Source organism: Lipophrys pholis (genome assembly GCF_963383615.2).
Source record: "Lipophrys pholis genome assembly, chromosome: 19".
Lineage (NCBI taxonomy): Eukaryota > Metazoa > Chordata > Actinopteri > Blenniiformes > Blenniidae > Lipophrys > Lipophrys pholis.
In genome coordinates, this window is record NC_137647.1 from 9,998,374 (window position 1) to 10,020,768 (window position 22,395).

The 22,395-nt window shown below is 41.6% G+C and overlaps 1 protein-coding gene across 1 annotated transcript in view; it reads left to right on the forward strand.

Annotated features, from left to right (window-relative positions):
• Positions 1-1,752: 1,752 nt before the first annotated feature.
• Positions 1,753-22,395, forward strand: part of crebbpb (CREB binding lysine acetyltransferase b) — a 34,230-nt gene continuing 13,587 nt past the window's right edge. The window contains exons 1-5 of the mRNA XM_080488389.1: positions 1,753-1,880; positions 13,431-14,059; positions 18,543-18,710; positions 19,489-19,735; positions 21,050-21,163. Of these exons, the coding sequence (XP_080344515.1) occupies positions 1,796-1,880; positions 13,431-14,059; positions 18,543-18,710; positions 19,489-19,735; positions 21,050-21,163 (1,243 nt within the window). The 5' untranslated portion in view covers positions 1,753-1,795. The remainder of the gene's footprint in view (positions 1,881-13,430; positions 14,060-18,542; positions 18,711-19,488; positions 19,736-21,049; positions 21,164-22,395) is intronic.

Here is a 22,395-nt window from a genome sequence, read left to right on the forward strand (position 1 = left end):
CACTGTACTGAATGTGTATTGGGATATTCCTAAAGCTGTAATTTGTTTCTATTTCATCTGCTGGTATATAAGTATAAATAAGTATATATGTTTCTACTTGTTTGAAACAACAAGACAATGCCATTTCCAATTTACAACCAGCGCAAGTAACAGACAGTGCATAGACAAATATATTATGTTCAAACATGTTAATAATGCACAAATAAAAGAAAATACTGTCTGCACATGTAACTGTAAAATTCTCAGTCATCCAGGTTGTGAATCACAAAGTTTTGAGGTTTCACTTTGTGATACATACATATATATATATATATATATATATATATATATATATATATATATATATATATATATATATATATATATAGCTATTATTAAGGATTCACTAAGATTGTGGCTTCATATGCTTAAGTAATAATAATAATAATCATAATAATATTGAGTATTATTATATATTATTTTAGTATTTTAGTCACTACGTTTTATTGCAATGTGTTAAGTCTTCAAAAGCATCTTTTTAAGAGGTTTGTACCATTTTAATGATATAACAAATAAATTTATAAAGTCATATGGTAGAACATTTTTCCCTAAAATGTTGGTGTGTAAAAGTGAAAAGAAACATGAAATTGTCACGGTTCACGTGGGTTCGTGTACTTGTAAAAAACAAACAAACAAAAAAAACCCGGATACGGTGGTGTTGTGGGTGCTTACAATTTGCATCTCAATCTAAAGAAGAGTTTCTCCTTCCGATTTAAATAAATGCAACTGAATTTTTAAATCTGAAAGCACTTTTTAACATAAAAAAAAGTCAATCTTTCGCGTCCACCTCACGAGGCGGCTTGACGTACGTCCACATGACGCACGGTGGGGCACAGGTTACGTCAGGGCGTCACAGCGCGACGCACCCCCCCCCCCCCCTCCCCCTCCCCTCCTCCCCCTTCCCCCCAGTCTAGCTGGGAAGAAAAAAAAAAACTTTTTTGTATCGGAGGAATCAACAGCCGCCATCTTGACGCGGCTCAGAATCGGGATTTCGGGGGGAGCATTAATTTTAAAAACCTCTCGGAGCTCCCCGGACGGCGTTCAAAGGCCATTTTCTTCCGCTGAATCGAAGCCTTAGATCTTCCGATGAGGATTAATGCGAACATGTGAGGGTTAAACGGGTTATTGTCGTCTAGAGAGCCCACTGTATATTTGATTTCCCTTTTAGCGAGCGCCGCTTCTCGCCGTATCTCCGTCCAGAGACGCTGAATTTACCGGCAGACAGCGACGGGAAAAATAATCCGCCTCATAGAAAATATTTTTTGAATTTTGATCTTTTTATTTGGGCCAAGAACCGATTTTATGGCCGCTCGTTTCGTCGGCGAAAAAAATGATTCTGCACAGACTTGAAACCGACGATCTGCGGAGAAAGGGAATCGCCTACGCGGTGTGTAATATTTTATGAATGATTTTTATTTATTTTTCTCGAAGCGAAATAATTTTTGGACGTGATTATTGAGGATAATTATGTGGGTGTTGGGTGTTGGATTATCATGGGGTGATCTTCGGCGGCGGAGCGTGGCGCTGTTGCCTTTCTTTTGAATCCCTTTTCTCCGGGCAGCGTTTCGTCTGTCTGCCAGCCGAGAAAAGAAAAAAAAAAAAACCCTGTTAAATTACCCCTGAACACGCAACATTACTACAAGTCATCGATAATTACGAACCAGTGGGCAACGATTTGGACCGATCCTGCCCTTTTTTTTTCTTTTTTTTTTTAATTTCACTCTATATTACCACCCATTCATAACACTCGAGCAGGATGGCTGACAATATGCTGGATGTCGGACCCCCCACCGCAAAGCGACCCAAGCTCAATTCACCCCTCTCGGGATCCGATGGCCCAGGTAAGGACGGGACACTGCTTTTACACTCAACACAATGACTTAAAATGAAGTTGTTTAATAAACATGCACTCAGCTTGGTTTTGCTTCTCCTTTTTTTTTTTTCTTTTTTTTTTTAAGCGACACTTAACGCGTCCAAACTCACCGGTCACTTCAGCGGAATGTGCAAATGTGACAGTAGAACTGTCTGATCGTCTCCAATCTGAAATATTTTTGATCCTGTAAGCAGTAATTTGATGTCAGAGCATGAGCAGACTCACAGCATCTCCATCGGGAGGATAGCCACTGTTCAACAGGCAGTTTACTCCAACTTTACAGTGTTGCATGATTGGAGATTGACTCTCTTTGAAAGGTGTAATAGTGCAAAATTCACCACAGATAGATGAGAATTAAACGTGGACATTACATCTGGATGTGTCTTGTAACCCTGGCATGAGAAAAACGACTTCATCCATTAAGAGAGGCTTTTTTTCTCCCAGCCTACCTGCACAGATAAAATTGCTGTTCGAGTATCTGTTGAGTTGTTCAAATTAGCGTCTTTCAAATTGACACTTGGGCTCAGCAGAATAACTTTAACCTTTGTTGTGTGATTGGATGATAGTCATCCTGCCCATGAAGGCTCAGCCCTGCTCCATCCAGCCATATGATTGAATTAAGTCAGCCAAAACACTGAATGAGGAAGCCTCTAACTTTCCCCCCTCAAGGATCACTACCAGGAGGCAGCCCGAGGGTCTTCATCCTCATGAGTCTAACCTGCTGAACAGCTTTTCTGTTATTTAGGAGAGTTTTGTGCTGTTAAAAAAAGAAGAAAGTTGTAAGCTTCAAGTGTCTTTCGTTCACACGCCCAATGTCATTCATTATAACTGGTTTATTACTCAGAATGCAACCTTATGGACACCTTTCAATGTTTTCTATAGAATTTACTGTTGTCGGTATTGCTTCTTGTTTTTAAACCGTTCAAACAACATCGTGTGCATGTTACAGGCACATCTGGAAAAGATTTGAGCTTTTTAACAAGCTCCCTTCCATCATAAAACTATAGACGGCATACTAAAAGAAATACTGTATCGCTAATCTGTGATTAATGTTTCATCAGTTTCCAAATTGTGCATTTTAAATGATCAAACTGTTAAACTGAAAGTGTTGTAGAACTGAACCCAAATGAAGAGTTCAATTAAAGATGACATCCAAAGTTTGACAGGCACCTAGAGGTTTGACCCTCTAACCATCGAGTCAGAAGCGGTCATCATTACTTACACAACCAAAGTTCATCTGAATTTGGCAGGTGGAAGTTAAACACCATTTCAATCTTGTATTGCAGGAACCAATTGTTCATGAAATAAGTAATTGAATCTGCCCAACTCTTGTACAACAGAAGAATATAGACGCTTGAAAAGTTGATTTAGGATTTCTGTGTGAGCATCCGTCCTTCCATTTTCTATATTGCAAGTTGCAGGGTGCTGAAGCCAATCCCAGCTGACTATGGGCAAAGGCAGGCGACACCTTAAACAAGTTGCCAATCCATCACAGGGAAGACACAGAGACAGATCACACACTTTTAGGACAATTTAGAACCACCAATCGGCTTTTAGGAGTACCCATAGAAAACCCACACATACACAGGGAGCACATGCAGCCGAAACCGAAAAAGTACTCAAAACCAAACCTTGACTAGTAACTTGAAATGTTTTCGTTATGAGGCGAGACTGCTCACTACTACACTATGGTATAGCCCTTTATGAAAAACAATTGCATTTTAATAAAAAATAGTCAGGGCTGAAAACATTTCCAACTTTCAAAATCTGACATGCCCTTTGTGCATATTATAGCTGTCCATATTTGTACATATATACATAGGATATTTTCTCTGCGTTTAAAATGCACTTCTGATGACATTTATGGTGCAGTTGCTTTTAGGTAGTGTTCAAAACACAAGGGTTCTCTTTGCAACTTTGGGAGTCCATAGAGGCAACAATCTCCTAGATGGCCCTTGATTTTAGTTGTCTTATGAATTGGTTACCTTCTACAATGTATGATGTGGACTTCATAAACTTAGGTATAGTAAGTTTGACTGCAAAATGTTGCTATCGACTGCGTTTGATGTGACAAGTGCAACAACATACAGCAGTATTCCAAACTAACAAAGTTATCCTGTACAGCATTTACGTACACCACAGATACATTCAGGGGTAAATAAATGAAGCTGACAGAGAATTTGCCCAATGTTGTCCATCCTTAGTAATCTGATAATTTTAGCTGTTGTAGCTTTGGTTGTCACATCATTTGTTTCTACTGTGCTTCTATTGGTTGTTAGCAGCTGTGGCTCAGCGGTCATGATCACATGAGCCGCTGTAGTAAGGTCCTGGCCGTAAAATTGATCTAGCTGAAAGTCCTCCATCTTCAGCCACTCTAGCTGATCTTCTAGGAGGGGGTGACAGCAACTTTCACTAGGCAATAAAGCAGGCTGGCAGTGGGCCTCCTCCCCCACCGCTGCCAGAAATCTGTTTCTTTCTCAGCTGACGTGCATGCAGCAAGCATTGACCAATGTCTCTCCAGATTGGCTCTCCTCTGAAGCGCTTGAGGAATGATTTAGGCTCCATGGTCCTTATGTTTTTGCATGGTTGTTCATGCCGCCATCAGACACCAGTGTGAATGATCTATGGGCATGATTTGTTCTGTGTCTGCAGAAAAGGACATGACGTCACATCAGCAGGCAATGTTTGTAAAAAATACCGTATTGGACTGAATATAAGAATGAAATACAGACTGGCTTTACCTTTATCCAAATACCAGTCTTGTTACAGGGCTGGGGTTTTCTTCTTATAACCAGCATTGTCATATATTTGGACTCATCCGCTAATTTCAGATGCTACCTTTCAGTGTGTGTATATTAATTCTGAAGTTGATGTGCAATGGACTGAATTATCATTGTGGTATAGGGAAGAAGATTAAGAAAGAGCACAACTTTTAATGATGGCTTTCTATAGACCTGTATAGGAGGTATGTGTCGATTCAAAGTTTAAGCCATCATATGATCTGCCAAACCACTACAAAAAAGTGCCACTTCTTGTCCAGAACATATGGTAAGTCAGGTGGAAAGATAACATGACTGTTCAGACTGAGCTAGCTTTTAGAAATCTCAGTTGATTTATTTATTTATTTTTTCGATTTAATGCCACAGATGAAAATGGGATTGGTGGTGTTCAGGCCCTGTTTACACAACGTTTTCAAGTCAAAGCGGTAGACTGTCATGGCATTTTAGCTGTTATTTCGCACAGCAATGGTGTTGGGAGTCTCTGAAAACAGTATTCTTTATAAAACCAGATTTTTTTCAGATTGTACCAGTCACCGTTGCTCGTCTATTGGTAATTTTATTACAAATGAACACGGCGCCAACTATAGGCCTGACATGCACACTTAAGCATCTCTTTCTTTGAAAATGTTGCAGTTTGAACAAGTAAATTTTTATGGTCCCGTATTATACAGTTTTTCAACTGTTTCGCAGAGGCGTCAGAGGTCCAACAACATTGTATTCAAAGTGTATTGCCCCAAACTCAGCCATGGTCCTGAATTTTAAGGCAGTCTAAAAGTCCCTCCAGTGAGCTATGCTGAGAACAGGCTGTTTCTGTCTCTGTACAACGAGTTGTGTCTGTGCACGCCAGCTCCACACAACTCTCAGGGAGAAGATTTGTGTTGCCAGATTAGACGGGTTTCCGCCCAATTGGGCTCCTATTGAACACGTTGGGCTCGTCTGATTGCACTGTTTATGGGGAGCCTGTTTGTGTTTTCTTTTCTTCTTGGTTTATTTTGTGCAGTTGTGTGCTTATGACATGTTCTTTTTTTACACATATAATAGTTTAACGGTTTTAACACAAGTTTCTACAGAGGTTGAGATTTAGGCTGGATTTGTGTTTTTGGACTTGTGCCAGATCTGGCAACTCTGGAGAGGATGCGGCTTTCGCTCGCAGTACCATGTGCAAATATTTCCGGTTGATTTATCGCTATGGCTCGTAGAAACGCTGTCGTTCAACCATACTAGTTTGAACCGGGATCTGATCCATAAGGAGAGGCTCCCAAAGAAGCTCAGACTCTGCGGCTGCAGTGGGACATTTCAGAGTGGTTAGTTAAAAATCGGGTTTCTGAATATGTAACTTATTTTGGTCGATGGTTTGTTAGTTGCGACCAAGCAGCTAACGCAAGCTCATACAAATTGTAAGGGTAACTGTTATGAATTTACGGACTGGATTTATTCTGTAATCACCTCATCTGCCTCTGGGAGGGTTCAAAGGGAGTATCCACCTCCAGAGGGAGTGGTTATTTCCCCACTTGATGTCATGAAGGGAAAAGCTCTGAATCACCTGTATGAGCACACATTTGCTAAAAGTTGAAGCAAGCAAGTGAGGAAGATAACAGACTTTCTTCACTTCTGGGTCCTCACACACAGGCTATGGGGACACATATCACTGTTAGAAAACTATTACAAAATGAATTTTGCATCATATTTTAAGAAACAAAAAAGCAAAATGATGCTATTTCCATTAGATTGTTATTCAAACAATGTCTGACTCGTGAAAAAATAAATCAAGCATAGGTCACATGAGCAGTAAAATTAATTCAAATTGCATGTGGTGTAAACATAATGCTTGATGTCATTACAACACAGTTGTGTTGAACATTCAACATTAGGTGCTCTTGATTAATTTCAAAATGCACTTGTGCCAAGACTTCACATGATGGCAATTATCTCAGCAATGTTTGTCCAATCGATAAATCATTTATTAGTAGCAGTTGTCTTTGTAATGTGTCATACTACTCTTAACCATATCTAACCTGCTGCACACAGAACCGACGCTCACAGGCACAGATTAGCAGTCTTTGACGTTTATGTTAATGTGTGACAGTTTTTATGGGGCTTCGGTCTCGTGTGTCAGTATGTGTTTGTGCCTGTGGCCACAACCCAGTGTCAGACTGGTTCTTCACTTATATGGCTGAGTGGGCGTGTCAGTGACGCCGACCTGAGGCAGCACGACGGTTCCCCTAGCGGGATGTCCTCGGTCCCGCCTGCACGTATGACTACTAACCCCTGGGTGTGCATTCTTGGGCAATGTTAGCACTGCTGCGTATTCAGATCAGCTCAGCGTGGTGTATAGCCTGGTGACATGTCTGCAGACGACACTGAATCTGCTACCTAATGTCTCAGCTGAGGTGGAACTGATGAAGATGAGATGGGTTGGTGTTACTAGCTGCAAACCAGACATAATTTTTTTCTTTTCTGTTAACCCTGTGACCCAACACAGGATGCAAGGCCCGTTTTATTCATTCAGACCTCCGCGTCTCACTGCCAAAAAGCAATAACAACGTTTTTAAAATAATTTTCTTTTATTATTATTTTAATTCAGCACCCCTGCCCTAAATATATTTTGGGCTGTTTCTCTTAATGGTTGTGGTTTTCAGCAAATGACTGCTGCCTCCCGCTTTGACATGAGCTGTGTGGCACCAATTTTGTACATATTGAAGTCATCACAGTTTTTCTCATAAAACACCATATTAAAAGTTCTACAAATGTGCCGCCACTCAAATGTGTTTAAAAAAACTAAACCCATGCTGCATTTCCGCAGTTCAAGGATCTCAATTTTCTTATTTTATCGGTGTGATAAAGTAAGTGTAATATACTACTTTCTATCTTTTAGAGATTAAATAGAAAACCTAAAGCTGTGCTTAAATCATGTATGTATTTATATATTGTTTTTATTGTGTTCTCCATGAACAGGTTGTAACATTTATGCATCAACCAAAATATCACATAAAAGATCAACATGTTCTGTGGTGCACAATGGCAACTGTTGGATTTGCTTTCATGCCCCACGTAATAACAAATGAGGAAATGTGTGACTTGTGAAATGCAGCAAACCCTATTTCTGAGACAGATAAAAGATTGGAAACAGACAGTTGCTGTGATTTAACGGCTATGCTTATAGGGGCTTGTTGGGTATCTGATGCAAGTACTTCACTTTATCAAAACACGTAATGACTACAGTATCTTTTTTTCTTAATATTAAACAGTTTGTTTTTTCCACGCGGTGGGAATTCTTCCTTGTATTCAACCTAGTCCATGATAAACACAATCTCGAGCTAACATATCTATCTTCAGTAATGGCAGGTTTCTGGGTGTGTATGTCACGAATGGCCAAGCGTCACTGTGCAAAGCATTTTGGGATTGATCCACTGATTGAGTCAGATGGTACTCTTAATGCATATAACCCTGCCCGTCAATCGGATCACCCTATTTCTAGATGTTGTAAACTAGACTATCTGATCTGTCAGTCAGAAAAAATTCAGTCAGATTGACAAAAAGGGACTATTTAAATGGAACTCTTTTGTGTGTTCTGTCCTTGTTCCAGCATTCCAAATCTTCATTAATGCCCAGCTTTGTTCATTCTTGGGAGAAAAAAAAAAGTTCTTCATTCATGCTCCAAACACAAAATGATGAATGGCGGTGTTCCTAGTCCTTGAAAATACAGGCTCCAAAATACTAACAGATAAGCAAACATTGATTCTAACGGTGCACCAGGACAGCAGTCTAATCAAAATGTTGTCCTTTCAAAGATTTATAGCCACAGACATTCATAGACAGATCAAACATAACCTTGTTATCGTGGCACCTGCCAGTGGATGAGATATATCAGGTTTACTGCATGATTTATCTCATCCTTCAGTGGGTGAACATGTAGTTCCTATGTTGTGTTACAAGTAGGGCTGAACAATTTGGGAAAATAATCTAATTGCGATTTTTTTTCCCTCAATATTGCAATTGCGATTTAATATGCGATTATTTTTTCAAGGTCCTCTTCTCATGTATTTTTCATCAAACACAAGCAATAAATCAATCTATTATAATAAACAATATCAGATTTATTATACATAAATTGTTTTTTCTTATAGGCTTGGCTTATGTTAAGATAAAATCAAATGAAGCATGTATTACACTTGTAAACTTACTAAATACTGTGACTTGCAGTCTTGTCACAACAAGCCAACTGCTTGTCCAATGTGCTTATCAAAGCTGTAAACCCAGGCTTGGTCACTATACTAATGCAGTTTGTTTCTGATAGCAGAGCTCTGTTTGCTTTAATATTATTATTATTATCATTATTGTTGACTTTAAATGAAGCTGTAATAAACTCATCTCTACAGTAATGTATGAATTGTACAAATGAATGCATGTATTCTCTCAAAAGACATCTTGAGGTTAGTATAAGGACAAAAAAAGGAAGCAGTACAAACTATTTTTGTTCCATTGTGGGGGTCTACGTGACGTCATGTCATAATAAGCTTGTTCTATCTTTCAAACCTCAGAATCACTTTATTAATTCCTGGGGAAATTATTTAGCAACGCAGCACAAACAGCAGTGTTCCCAGCTCTAACACAACACAAATGATTGGGACTATTTTCAGGGAGTTTAGCGTGGAGTAGCACGCAGCTTCACGGAGGTGTGAATCGACTGCTACAGCGGAGGAGCGAGCTGATCATTGTTTTGATGCCGCGCTCAGTGCTGTTCTCCTCGGCGAGCTGGCGTTTCAAAACGGTGACATCTGTTGACAAAGCGACCGCCTCGCTGTGCAACTGCTCTGCAAACATCCACGTTGCTGTGTTGCTTTGCAGTATTTTGAGTGTAAAATCCGTCCAAACTGCAACATGTTGTTTATGAAAAGTTGGAAAGCACAGTGCTACTTCCCTAGCCTGCTCACTGGCTGCAAACTGTGGAATGGATTTCCTGACTCATTACTCCACGTCTCATTGAGACCCGCCTCCCTTCAGGAAATCCAGTCCACAGTTTGCAGCCAGCAAGCAGAACAGCAGCAGGGAAACACTTGTGGAGTCATTTCAGCAACAGTGAAGCAGAGACAAGGCTTCATGGATCAGAAATCTCTGCAGGTTGGATCGTAAATTTCCGATGCGTGAATTACGTTGATGTCGGAAACCGATCCCGGATCGGATCGGATCGGCTCCATCCCTAAAAATCACTAGTCCGTTCGAGCATGGTGGGCAGATGACACGCGCAGGATGCAAGTCGTCACATGACCAGATCACAAGAGCAGTCAAATCGCAGCCCTTGCGATTAGAAAATCCTGTTTTATCATATTGCAATATTATCGCAAATGCAATTAATCGTTTAGCCCTAGTTACAAGCAGGGGAAAAAAATGAACAAGTATGAAAATGTAAGCGAGATTGAAGAGGACCAATTTGTGATGGCGAGACTTCTGGGTTAGAGCATTTCAAACATTGACGGTCTGCATTGGTCAGTATTTATCAAAAGATCTCCAGGGACAGGTTCATGGGTAACTAAGGCTCCTTGATGCATGTGGTCTTGTGGCAGCCCCACCTTCCAACTTAGAGGAATTTAGGGGCCTGCTGCTAACATCTCGGTGCTAGATACCACCACACACCTTCACAGCTCTATTGGAGTCCCTGGGGTTGGTTTGTCAACCAAAAGACAAACAGACACATTATTAGGCAGGTGGTCATAATGTTATGGCAAGTCATTGTGTGAGCTGATGTGTTTGGTAGTGTTGCTTTACAGTCTATGTGGTTTGGGTTTTGTGCCCAGTTGGCCCATCAATGGCTCCAGACTTAACTTTACCCCCCGATATATAGTTAGCCTTATGTTTTATAAGTTCTGTCTACTTTGAGGGAATAGAGGGAATGTGTCGCCATTTGCGTTTTACGCCTCTCTGACTCATGTAAGCCAGCAGAAGTCGGCTGAACAGCCCGTTATTATCTCCCAGACTGAAGAGACTAATTGAAAATTTTCATTCGACTGCTGAAAAGCTTTGGGTGAATTACCCCTCAATAGCAGCGGCGTCCTCTTCAGGTGAGAACAGTGGAACTCAAAAATGTGGATCCTTTGGCTAGTAGATGCTTCGGTTGTCACTGCTCGCCGTGTAAATGACTCTTATTGCACTGGTATGATGACTGAACTCGCACTGCAATTTCAGATTTTTTAAATGAGTTCATGGTGAAGGCAACTTCTCAAGTGTATGTCTCTACTGTGGTCTGAAAATGCCTCAAGAAATCTGCAGGTGCTCGCACTCAACCATCCTTATCTTGTGCTGTTCTGACAGTTGTTGCTCTGAGCTTAAGCCCAGCTCAGGTATTTAATTTTAAGCCTGAGGAGGTAATGTCTGAGTTAATATTAATTGCCAGTCCATATTCCATTCTCTACCAATGTAATTACCACAGACGCTGAGCTCGGCGCCATGGTGGGTGTGGCTGTGCTGATAAGATTTATTGGCCAACACACGCGTACCCTCAAGTGATGAACCTTGGCTTAAGTGCGATTTGGATGGTGGTCTTTATTGTTGTTCTCTTTATGTTATCTATGTGTGGACTTATCATATACATTTTTCTACACTGACAACAATGTACCGAGAGCTTCAGAGAAAAACCTTTGCATTTGCAGCTTATCTTCCCTTCCTCTCAGATGGTATCAAACTGCTTTTCTTGAGAGAAGTTTTCATTTTGTCTGATGTGCAAATACTTCTAATCAATCACTGTGCAGGTTATATCTATTCCGATTGGATTTTTTCAAGATGAGATTAGCCAATGTCTTTGCATCCTCTCATTTGTAAAGGTAGAAGAACCCCGTCATATGTGTTGGCCAAGTCCATTATCCAACGTCTGAACTCAACTGAGATATCGCAGTTTAAGTAGGAATGTCCCGATCTTATTGGCATATCGGTTTGGAGGTGGTTGTAGCATTTCTTTCCAATTGATTGGCAACTCTCAAGTCAAAGCGATCATCTCATCTTTTGTTATTCTTTTGCTCGTTTGTTGAATGGCAACAGCTCTCAACTGATCGCTGTTTGCAACCTGCCGTAAACAGAAATGGAACAACCCCACCATAGCAGCATGAGGAACACAGTGACTAAAATGTCAGTGGTGTGAAAAAATGTCAAAGTACAAAACAAGTCAGTGGCCTGTAGCAATGTTGCAACATCTGTAATACCAGTGCCTCAGGAGATGGAAGCATCAGAGATTTGTTCAATACAAACAAGTAGATTTAACAACTTCAAGGTAAACACAATGTGGCGTTTTTGGTCCGAGGGCAGTGCGGCTGTGTCCAAAGCATTTGCCCCCAAAGTCAGTGAGTCAAGGCACCTAGTTATGAGCTTTCACACCTGCACAAACGAAGGCGACTATCTGAGAAAGTGAACTATGATCCACTATAAGCAGACCTAGTCGAGCTTGTGTGAAAGCATACTATAAGTTATTGATCATTTGATGTCTCACTTTGGGAAACCTGGATTAATATAGTCCTCTTGGACATCAACGCATAAAGAAAGACATTTACGTGTATCCAGACCAACACAGGCATGAATTGTCCTCCATAGTCCCAAGTAATCCATTTTGTTGCACAGCCGTTTTACATCTGCCGGTGTGACTGGCAGAGAAGCCAACATGGGACGTTTTCTGTGACTATAGCTTTTTTCTTATTGTTTCTTAGGACTACCCACGCATCCATTGTGTCTGTGAGCATATATAATACAATGTGAACTCCAACTTAAACATTTATAAATGCACGGAGCAGCAGAGGCAGTGGAATCTGAGTTCACCCTTATGATGATCTCTTTTTCCATGGGAGGAAACAAATCTCCAAGTAGCTATTTTGTAACTAATTGATCCAGTCTGCAAAGTTCAGCACTGGCCTGATTCGTATCGTTCATCAATGTATAAATGCAAAAATTACGATTGTCTTTACTACTGTATGTAATCAGGCTTAGTTTTAATTCCCATTTATATGAATTAAATATTTACAGATCCTGCATCTTCAGTGTTCCAAAAGGGCTTTTTCATTGGTGGCAGATGGTTTGATATACCAGGAAGCTTTCGAAAACAATAGTTTCATTCGGATCTTAATGTTTTCACACTTTGTCTGTTTTGTTGGTTTGTTCAGTCAGACTTTTGTGCACTTGCCTGTTGTGTGCCTTTTTTTTCAGGGTGTGAAAGCAAAGCAGACAGCCATGTGACTATGTGATGGAAGATATTTAACTAGAATTCAATTCTTCCTTTGGTCTCAGGTCTTGCTGAAGGAGCAATCTGTAAATTCAGCCATATTAAAGTGCAAAGATTGGTAACCACACAGTAGGATGTAAGGTTTGTGAATGAAGAGGGTTGTTGCGTTAAAAGGAAATTAAAGCAGACGTGTGTTTCAGTTATGTCCTAAGTGCATTTTGGATGTTGATTAATAGCAAATGGGAAAAAGAGAAAATGTATCATAATACTTTAAATGCTTGAACAAACGCTTCAAATATAAGAATCTACCTGGGATAAGGATTTAGTTTTCTGTACAACAAACTGACTGCTTGTTTAGGTTATTGAGCACTCCGTTGTCTAATTGCCCTCTTGACTGTCTCTGTTTTACTGAGAGTATCAGGGAGAAATGTTGTTTTTTTGTTTGTTACTGGTTAAAGCAGATGTATTAATGTTAGCTGATTTTTGATGTATTATTGTTAGCTGATTCTTACTTCAATTTCTCCTTATTCCTATCTAGATCTTGTGTCGCTGTTTGACCTGGAAAATGACCTCCCAGATGAGCTCATCCCCAATGGAGACCTGGCAATGGGAATGTCCTCGAATGGTGGCCCAAGTGGAGGAGGCCCTGGTCTCAATTCCATCGTTCCCGACGCTGCTGCTAAACACAAGCAGCTGTCTGAGCTCCTGCGACCAGGAAGCTCCTCCATCTTGGGAGGCAACCTCAACTCTGCTGGCCCCCAGCAGGGAGGCATGGTGGGAAACCAACTCGGCGCCGTGCTCGGTAAAAGTCCACTGAGGCAAGGCTCGCCGAATCACCAGTCTCCCCAGGGCCAGAAAGGAGGCGTCTCCACTGGACAAGGCAACGGAAATGCAGGCATGGCCTTCAACCAGGCCATGTTAAACAGTGGGCAGGGTCACGGAGTCATGGGCCAGACGGGACCGGTGATGAACGGGGCCATGGGACCAGCGGGAAGGGGCCGACCTGGGCCTGGCATGCAGTACCAGAGTCAGGGCATGCAGGGGCCGCAAGTAGGAGCTGGACCGGGTGTTGGAGGCAGCGTGCTGGCAGAGACCCTCACCCAAGGAGGGCCACAGTTGGGTGCACACAACACATTGAATGCTCAGCAAGCTGGAAACATGAATAAGGTAAGGTTCAAGAGGAATTACTTTCATGAGTAACCTGTTGTGTACTGAGGACATGTAAAACATTACTTTTACAAATACACCCATGTTTATGAAAAAACCTAACTGGACCACTGTTATAAAAACATTGATTATCACTGGTGTTAAAGATGATGGTTGATCCCGTTTTAGGAGCAGCAAATGCATATAAACTGACTTTAACCAAACGTAAATGTATTCAAACATTTTCACCATGAGACCTAATTAACAGTGTATGTTGCAGTGACAACATACAAACATTATCTATTTGTAAACATGGCGTCTTTAGAAATGGTTGTGTTAAAAATGAGTCTGTTGACTTCCTGTAGTCTTTACCTTTAGCAAAATTGAGATGAAACATATATTTAGAGGTCGTTACCGGATGAACTGCTTTAACGCCTCAAACACTAATTGATTTAAATATTTCAGGGGCTTACTAGTGAGGGGGTAGAGTTTTCATAGTTTTGGAGAATAATCACTCGCAGCTAATGGTAACAATCATGGCCCCTGAGGCTGTAGTGTACGCATGATAGTGTCATCAGTGTTCTTGTTCTTAGTATAAAAGCCAATTTTTAAGTTGACATTCACGAAGTAATGATGTTTTTCTGACTCACTTTAGCCAAGGTTAGTGTGTAGTTGCTCGGTTCACATCTGAAATAAATGTTTTGTGATTTGTTACATCACCATCAATATTTAATTACTTAGACTTGTTCAGTTCAAATCATCTTTATTAAAAAAACAACACCCCAAAAAGACATATCATCATCTAGCTTTAATTTACACTTATCATCATTAATATCCCTCTCACCAGCTATAGATCCACTCTTCATGGGTCTACTGGAAGAAGCAGGCGATCCTTTCAGGGGCTTTTCAGTGGTGGTGTTACAGTTTTTTACCTGACAATAAAAGTGACATGTACATGTCTCGAGATGTGTATAATGCAATACTGAATCGAAAACGTTTCCAACAGAATAATTAAAACAATTTCAAAAGTAAGTCCTTTTTTTTCCCCCCTCCAATCATTGACAGCATTTTCCAGTTTTGAAATCCATTGAATGATAAATAATTGGGCGGCTTTCTGAGCGGCGGCGCGGCGCTCTTGCCTGCCGACACTCCCCTGTAATAAGTGCAGATCATCAAGTGGGAGAACCCGTCTGTGAGGAGGCTGAATGTGTGAATGAGAGGGAGGCAGCAGGCAAGCATCTGTGTGTCTGTGCAGTGGAGGGGGAGGGGCAGGCAGCAGTGCAGCGCTCCGCTCAGCTGTCCTGCAAGCTGCTCTTTCTCTCCGTGCCGTGTTCGCTCTTCCTCGCCGCTGCTTCGACCACTACGGAGGAAAGCAGGCGAAGGCAGGAGGCGAGTTCAAGCTGAGAGTAGTAATGCAGTGGGTACGGGTGCAACCGCTCACCGCAACCAGGCTTTGATTCACACCTTTCAATTTCCATAAAGAAATGTAGTATTGGAATGTCAACAACTTGAATGTTCCTTAGGATATATTAAGTGTAACGCTTGTCTTTTAAGAGAAAACACTGTTATTTTCTTTAAACTAATCAGAGTTTCTTAAGACAAAACATGAATGGCTATGTTTACTACTGAATCTAATATAAATATATTGGAGACAAACTAAAATGTATTAGTGAACAGGTATGATGATTGCAGGGCTGTATATAAAGACATATCTATTTTATTCCCCACTTGGATTCATGATTTTGCTGCCTATGATTCCCATTAGAAGATGACAACAAAATCCTTTGATGTGAAAATATCTTAATCGACCAAAATCTGTTTAGCATGAGATTACACAAGCTACATGTGATCTCTGATTTTCATTCGGTCTGTGAGAATTGGAAGCTAAGGCTTTGTTGGATATTGAAATACGCATATATTTTCAAATGTGTTTTGTCAGGTCTGCTGTTGAACTTATCTTTAGTCACTCCACCACCCGTCGCATGTGATGAAAATGATTCAACATAAAGGGGATACATCAGTCAGAGGGGCGATAGCCACCCGGCCAATGTGCTTACTGCTCCACAGGGCTGAGTAATCTTTGGGGACGTTCCCATTTCCCTTGTTTGATCTGGACCAGCGTTCTCTTCAGGGAGTTTCTGGGAAAGACCGTTTCGTTTGGCATCTTCAAACGCTCCTCTGAACTCGATCTAAAAAACGGGTCTCTAGTCCCCTTGAAAACACCAACCTCAGTTCTAATACAAGCGGCCTTTCCAGTGGGCGGGGTGAGAGGACGTGACGTAGAGTGCATTCTGGGTAGTAAGCAACAAAGCTAACTGCAAGAAGCCGAAAGAAAAAGTTGGAAAATATGCTGCGGGTGGACGTGGCGTAGTGAGGAAGAATTACTGAGGAAGAAGTTGTGAGAAAGGAGCTCATATATATCTGGTCTGAAGACGAAATATTGCAGTTGTTTGTGGCTACCCATTAGCCCTTAGCTAACTAGCCTAGCTATGATGGGCTAAAGCAGCAGGACTTCCGGTTTCAGTCTGGACCAATCAATGAGCTGTGTTTCTTCTTCACTTCCTCTCTGGTCAGTGTTTGTTTCGGGCAACAGCGCCCCCAATTGAGCAGCTGTTGTAATTGCGTGACATTTTCCATGCGGTTTGATCTGGTCCCAATAGTGCTGCTTGAACGCCACCCAAAACCAAATAAAGGTGTGAAAATTCTCGGCTCTCCCCCCTCCCAAGTGAGTCCCAGACTATCCGAATGTCAAAGGCTCCTTAATGTTGGGATGATGTATGCATTTGCACATTTGAAGTTTTCTCAGTAATTCTCACACAGCAAGTTTTGATCGACTCCCACCCTCCTTGATGTTAAACTGGAATGCAAAAATGTTTCCACTCAGCTGCCCTGAACATGATACGTGTGCCACTGGGCGCAGGCGAGGGGGTTGAACCGAGGTTCGGCAAGACGGAACAAATTTCTAAATTGAAATCTTTTAAACCAAGGCTTTTCAGTTAGGTTCGAATTTTAAGAAATGTCAAAATTAACATGAGGTGATTGGAATATCAATGAACAGGCAGTTTCCTTCAACTTTTTCTTTAGCCCATTTAAAAAAAAAAAAAAAAAAGAAAGAAAAAAAAAGAATTAATGCCATTTTATTATTGCACTTTATAAAAAACACCAAGTGTTGCTTTGCTATGAGTGAAAAGTGAGATACCCACCAAGTGATGAGCCACAGTCTGATACATAGAAATTAGTACAAGAGAAGAGCGACACACGTTACTGCTAAATTCTAAATGTGTAATTAATTGATGTCTGATCATAGCATATTCAATAGAACAGTACAATTGCAGCTAAAACTAATTGATGATAGAAAATAGTTTTTACTGCCCATAAAATGTCCAACAATGTTTCCGTTTACATCTTTCAACTTAAAATAAGGCACTTGTTAACGTCTTTTGAGTGTATTTCTTAGGAAATCGACCCAAGATAAAGAGTTAAACAAACATAACTATGCCATCATGGATTGGAATCACAAAGTGCAAACTACTGGTTTTCATACAGGCAAGCTCGGGTACAGTTCAGAATCTTGTGTCCCGTCTATTTTTATATGTCTATATGGAAAAACACCTGAAATATGTTGAGAACTTTGTGTGATTTCTGTGTTTATTGGGCCGTTGGTGCATTGAGAGGGGCCTCCGGTTACTTTTTAAAGTAACCAGACTAGGTCCCAAAACTCCCTAAATCGCAAAGAAAGTCTGTAAATTTGCATCACCACTTCATTTTTGTTGCATTTCCCAACAAGTCTTCTGAAGTTGTAGCTCTAGCTTCAGTTTTGCTCTGCACATGTGAGTTGTGTCGTCACCGTCAGTCACTCTTCTGTTAACCTGCCTCTAACTGGTCCGCTGAGCATGGTGTGGTTGCAGTCAGTCAGGTATCACAATGAACTGTTAATCTGTTGTTTCGCCCCTGGTAGTCAGCTAACTGTTGGATTAAAACATGTTTTCAAAGCCAGGTTTTTAAATGACAGTATTGTTGACATTGAAGATAATTAAATTTTGGCAGTTAATATCTCCATTTTGATTCAAGCTTGGTCTATTTCGCTGCCCTGGTTGAATGGTCAATAATTTCCAAAGATTAAAGTTATTCATTAGACAAGGCATTTCTTTTAAAAAAATTGGATGACTGTTTACTGTGTAAATTTGATTCTTTACTTATTAAATCGCTAACCTAACCAAACACCATCACATGGTGCAGCCTTTAATATCAACTAAATTCTAGCCAGTTGCACGACTGTTACTTGTCCCAGTTTAGTGGAGGTTTAATCTGCTCAAGTTCTATTTTGAACTTTAGTATTTATTTTAAGTGCTTTATATATTATATTCTTGTCTTTTGTTTACGATTTGTCTTAATATCACATTTTAAATCGTTTAGCAAGTTGAACTTTACCAAACTGCTTGAAAGGAGCATTACTAGTATTGATTGATCGCTCGATACCCTCTGTCCTGTTTGCCTCCTGTAGATGGCGATGTCAGGGGCTCCATTTGGCCAGCAGTACGGTCAGACCGGGGTCCAGCAGATGGGGGCAGCGGGTGTCAACGCCCAACAACTCCAGAACAAGGCGGCTCTTTCCAACAACCTGCCCCAGTTCCCTGCTGAGTTGAAGGGAGCGGGTAGTGTGCCAAACATGGTGAGTGTCTAACTGGTCCTTAGAAAAAAGACAGAAAGAAAGAAAAGGTCACTCGGTTGAGATGTCCAAAAAAAAATCCATTTGATTCATTAAAGCTGTAGCCGTCGCACGGTCACCGCAGGAGCTTGAGCTTTTGTCCTGCTTTAATTTCCACTGCAGCCTTTAAGAAATGCTGTGAATTCAGGTTGTTAGTGAATTGCTTGGTGAGTGGGTGGGGGCGCTCACTCAGCTGTTGCCCGTGATTGGTGGATTGGCCATTACCGATGATTCATCGGACAGATGCGTCGTCACACCTCAGATGTTAGTGAGTTCTGGGTGAAGCGGGGACAGCACACGTCTGCTGCTCTGCTCCCGTCTGCTTCTTCAACAGGTGCGAGATAAACCGCACATATTGTCCTGCATGCGAGCAGATTTTGTTTTAGTACTTGTGGCTGATGGGTGTTTAATTTTCTCCTCTGCCCTGCGCTCTGCTCTCCGCTGCGTGCCAACTGAGGCTCTGTAAATTGCAGCAAATGGCCGCCATCTGGTGCTGGTGCCTTTTTAATGCCATTTGTCAGAGTGGCTTTACCACTCCAGTTGGCTGCAGAAATCCAGAGTGCCCAGGTAAAACATGCAAACAGAATGACGTGGATTCCCAGAATCAAATGGGAGCTATTTCTCTCGTGAGGTGTTTTTGTGTCGATATCCTCCTGAAAACGCGATTGTGGCGTTACCTTATCCTCACATGTAACTTGACCCCTGTCTAACCTGTGGGTGTTTCCCCACACTCCCTCTCCAGATGCAGCAGCAGGTAGCGTCGATGGGGATGGTCCCCGGGGCGGGCGGCGTATCAGCCGGCCCGACGGCCGACCCCGAGAAGCGAAAGCTCATTCAGCAGCAGCTGGTCCTGCTGCTCCACGCACACAAGTGCCAGCGGCGAGAGCAGGCCAACGGGGACATGAGGGCCTGCACTCTGCCCCACTGCCGCACCATGAAGAACGTACTCAACCACATGACCCACTGCCAGGCCGGCAAGTCCTGCCAGGGTGAGTGAAAGTGTGGGGGGGGGGGGGAACTTATCGGTTGATTCCTTTGCGAGGTACAGGATGGAACAGTTTTACGTTAGAACTCAGTGATATGTCTCTCCTGGGCTGCATGAATGTTGAAATTGGCAAACTAACTAGGTACCCTTCACCTATCTAATCAGTAACTTCCGTGTGTTGTCGTGAAGGATTATGCTTTTCGTTATTACAAAAGAAAAATGCAGTAAACTTTCCACAAAGTAGTTTTACTGCCTTATTTACACTAAAGGTGTGGCACTGTATGAGAAAGGAGTGGCAGAAAGTATGAGAGGGTCATTCAGGACATTCACGAGTACTAGGGGTGGTGAAGGTAGATGAGACCAAGGTCCTGGATACAGAAGGCTGAGCAGAGATGGTGGGTAAAGGATGTTGGAGATAGAACTGCCAGGCAAGAGGAGGAAGACCTCAGAAAGGATTTGTGGATGTACAGGAGGAGGAGGACATGGAGCTCATTGGTTTAACAGTGGAGGTAGGTGAGGTGGGACAGATTCCCCGCCCCCCCATGGCTACCCCTGGAGGGAGCAGCCGGTAGACAAAGAAGGAGATTTACACTAAAGACAGTTAGATCCTGGAGGGCCTGACAGATTAAGTGCATCTTATAATTGTAGCCGCTGTTATGGGCTCTGTGCAGTTTGATTTACAAACTACAGGACAAACACAGTAGAAAGTGTCTCATCCAGGCACCTTTTAGCACCTGTTACCTTTGGCTTTTCAACATAATTTATTATTCTTTTATATGTGGTTGACCACTGACCAAAGAAGGGAAATGAACTCAACAGATAATGCAACTTTTAATGTCCGTGGTACAATCTGAAGCAGGGATCCATTGCGCCCCTTGTTTAATGCTTGAATAGAGTCACTCATCTCCCTCCAGTCAATAAATCCCAGTGACTGACGGTGTAAGCAATTTAACCTCTTTTACACGGCTGTCATGACGTTTGTGTTGCATTTGGACATTTTTCCTGGCAGGTAGCAGCTTCTCTCTCCCAGCTGTGGGCTCTGGTGGAGGTCGTGTGTGCTCGGTGATCTTTGAACTGCCATGTTTATACTGGATAAACACTAATAGTTAATTGCAAAATTGAATTTACAGCTTTTACAACATGCGCACTGTTTACTCGTTGAATATTGCAGCCCTAATGTATCATTACCGGCTCTACGCGCATTTCAGTGGCCCTCGTGGTGTGCGGGTCCAGTGCGTTTATTTTCCTCTTTGTGCAGCGGTGAAGCACCTGTCGTCCGTCTCACTCTCCGTTTTGTCTGCTGTTCATTCTCCTCCAGTGGCCCACTGTGCATCGTCCAGACAGATCATCTCTCACTGGAAGAACTGCACGCGACACGACTGTCCCGTCTGCTTGCCTTTGAAGAACGCAAGTGACAAGAGGAATCAGCAGCGTGAGTAACGTCTCTCATTCATCAGTTAACCTATACGGGATGACTTAAAAACTCCCGAATGTAGCATTTTGTATTGTCTGAAAATCCTGGAAACCTTGTGTACTGCTTAACAAAACAGTCATCAGTCACCAGCATGCCTGAAGTGTGAGTGTGTAGTATGGAGTGGTGCCACCTGCAGGTTGCACGTCCCTGCTACAACTCTGTGCTGGCTCGGCGGCTGCTCGAGAGCCGACAGTGAGAGGATTCCTGTGGAAAGGCTGGGCCCGTAATCTGACACCCAGGGGAGGGGCTCGGTGGCTCTGCTATCAGTGGGGGCAGGGTCTTGGGGCAGCGTGCACTCTAATTGGCTAAAACGCCCTATGACAGATTTAAATCCCCCTCCGAGGCAGCATGCTCCCTGTCAGCAATCAACACAGCAGGGAGCCGCGCAGGGATTTTAAATGGAGGAACAAGAAGACATGTTTTTTGGACGGAGTTTTTTTCTTTTCTTTTCTATTTTTTTATTCTTAGAAAAATCCTTTGCAATATAAATGTTTTAGTGATTTTTATGATGTGGACAGTTGTTACATTGTTTTGCTTTGTTCAATAGTCACTATTCATTTTTTAAATTATATGTTTCGAACAAGATTCATCAAGAAGAATTGAGAAAGAAATCCATGTTTGATGTTTAATCATTGAGAATATCAATAAGTTGATAGTCTATTACAACTTAAAACAAGTGCTTCCTTTAAAATAAGCTGTCGATTGTCAGAGTCTCATATGTTTTTGGCCATTTTAAATGTAAACCAAATTGTTTCTTTTCCCACTTGTTACACCTACATGTGGTTTTGCAGATGCAAATATATCTTAGCCCTTCTTGCAATTATTATTATGTGAAAGGATATTTTTAGGCCTTTTGAAATAAGTCCACATATTTTTTTTAATCTAGAATTGAAATCTATTTTGGTGTAGAACTGAATTAACAGTACAATATTTCACAATTCAAAGCTTAAATATCTTGGAATTGAAAACATTTCTTACTCAATTTCTACAAACACTTTATACCATCCTATAGATTCTTCATTTACACAAATGAACACTACTGTCCTATATGATATTCTATTTCTTAGTCCTGAAGAAATGTGTAGAGATGACGAAGTTGTCAAATATGGTGACTGACTTAATACGAGTTTGAGTTTTGGGGGAAAAGTTTGAGATTTTTAAGACTTTTTACTTATTGAGTGATGCCACCT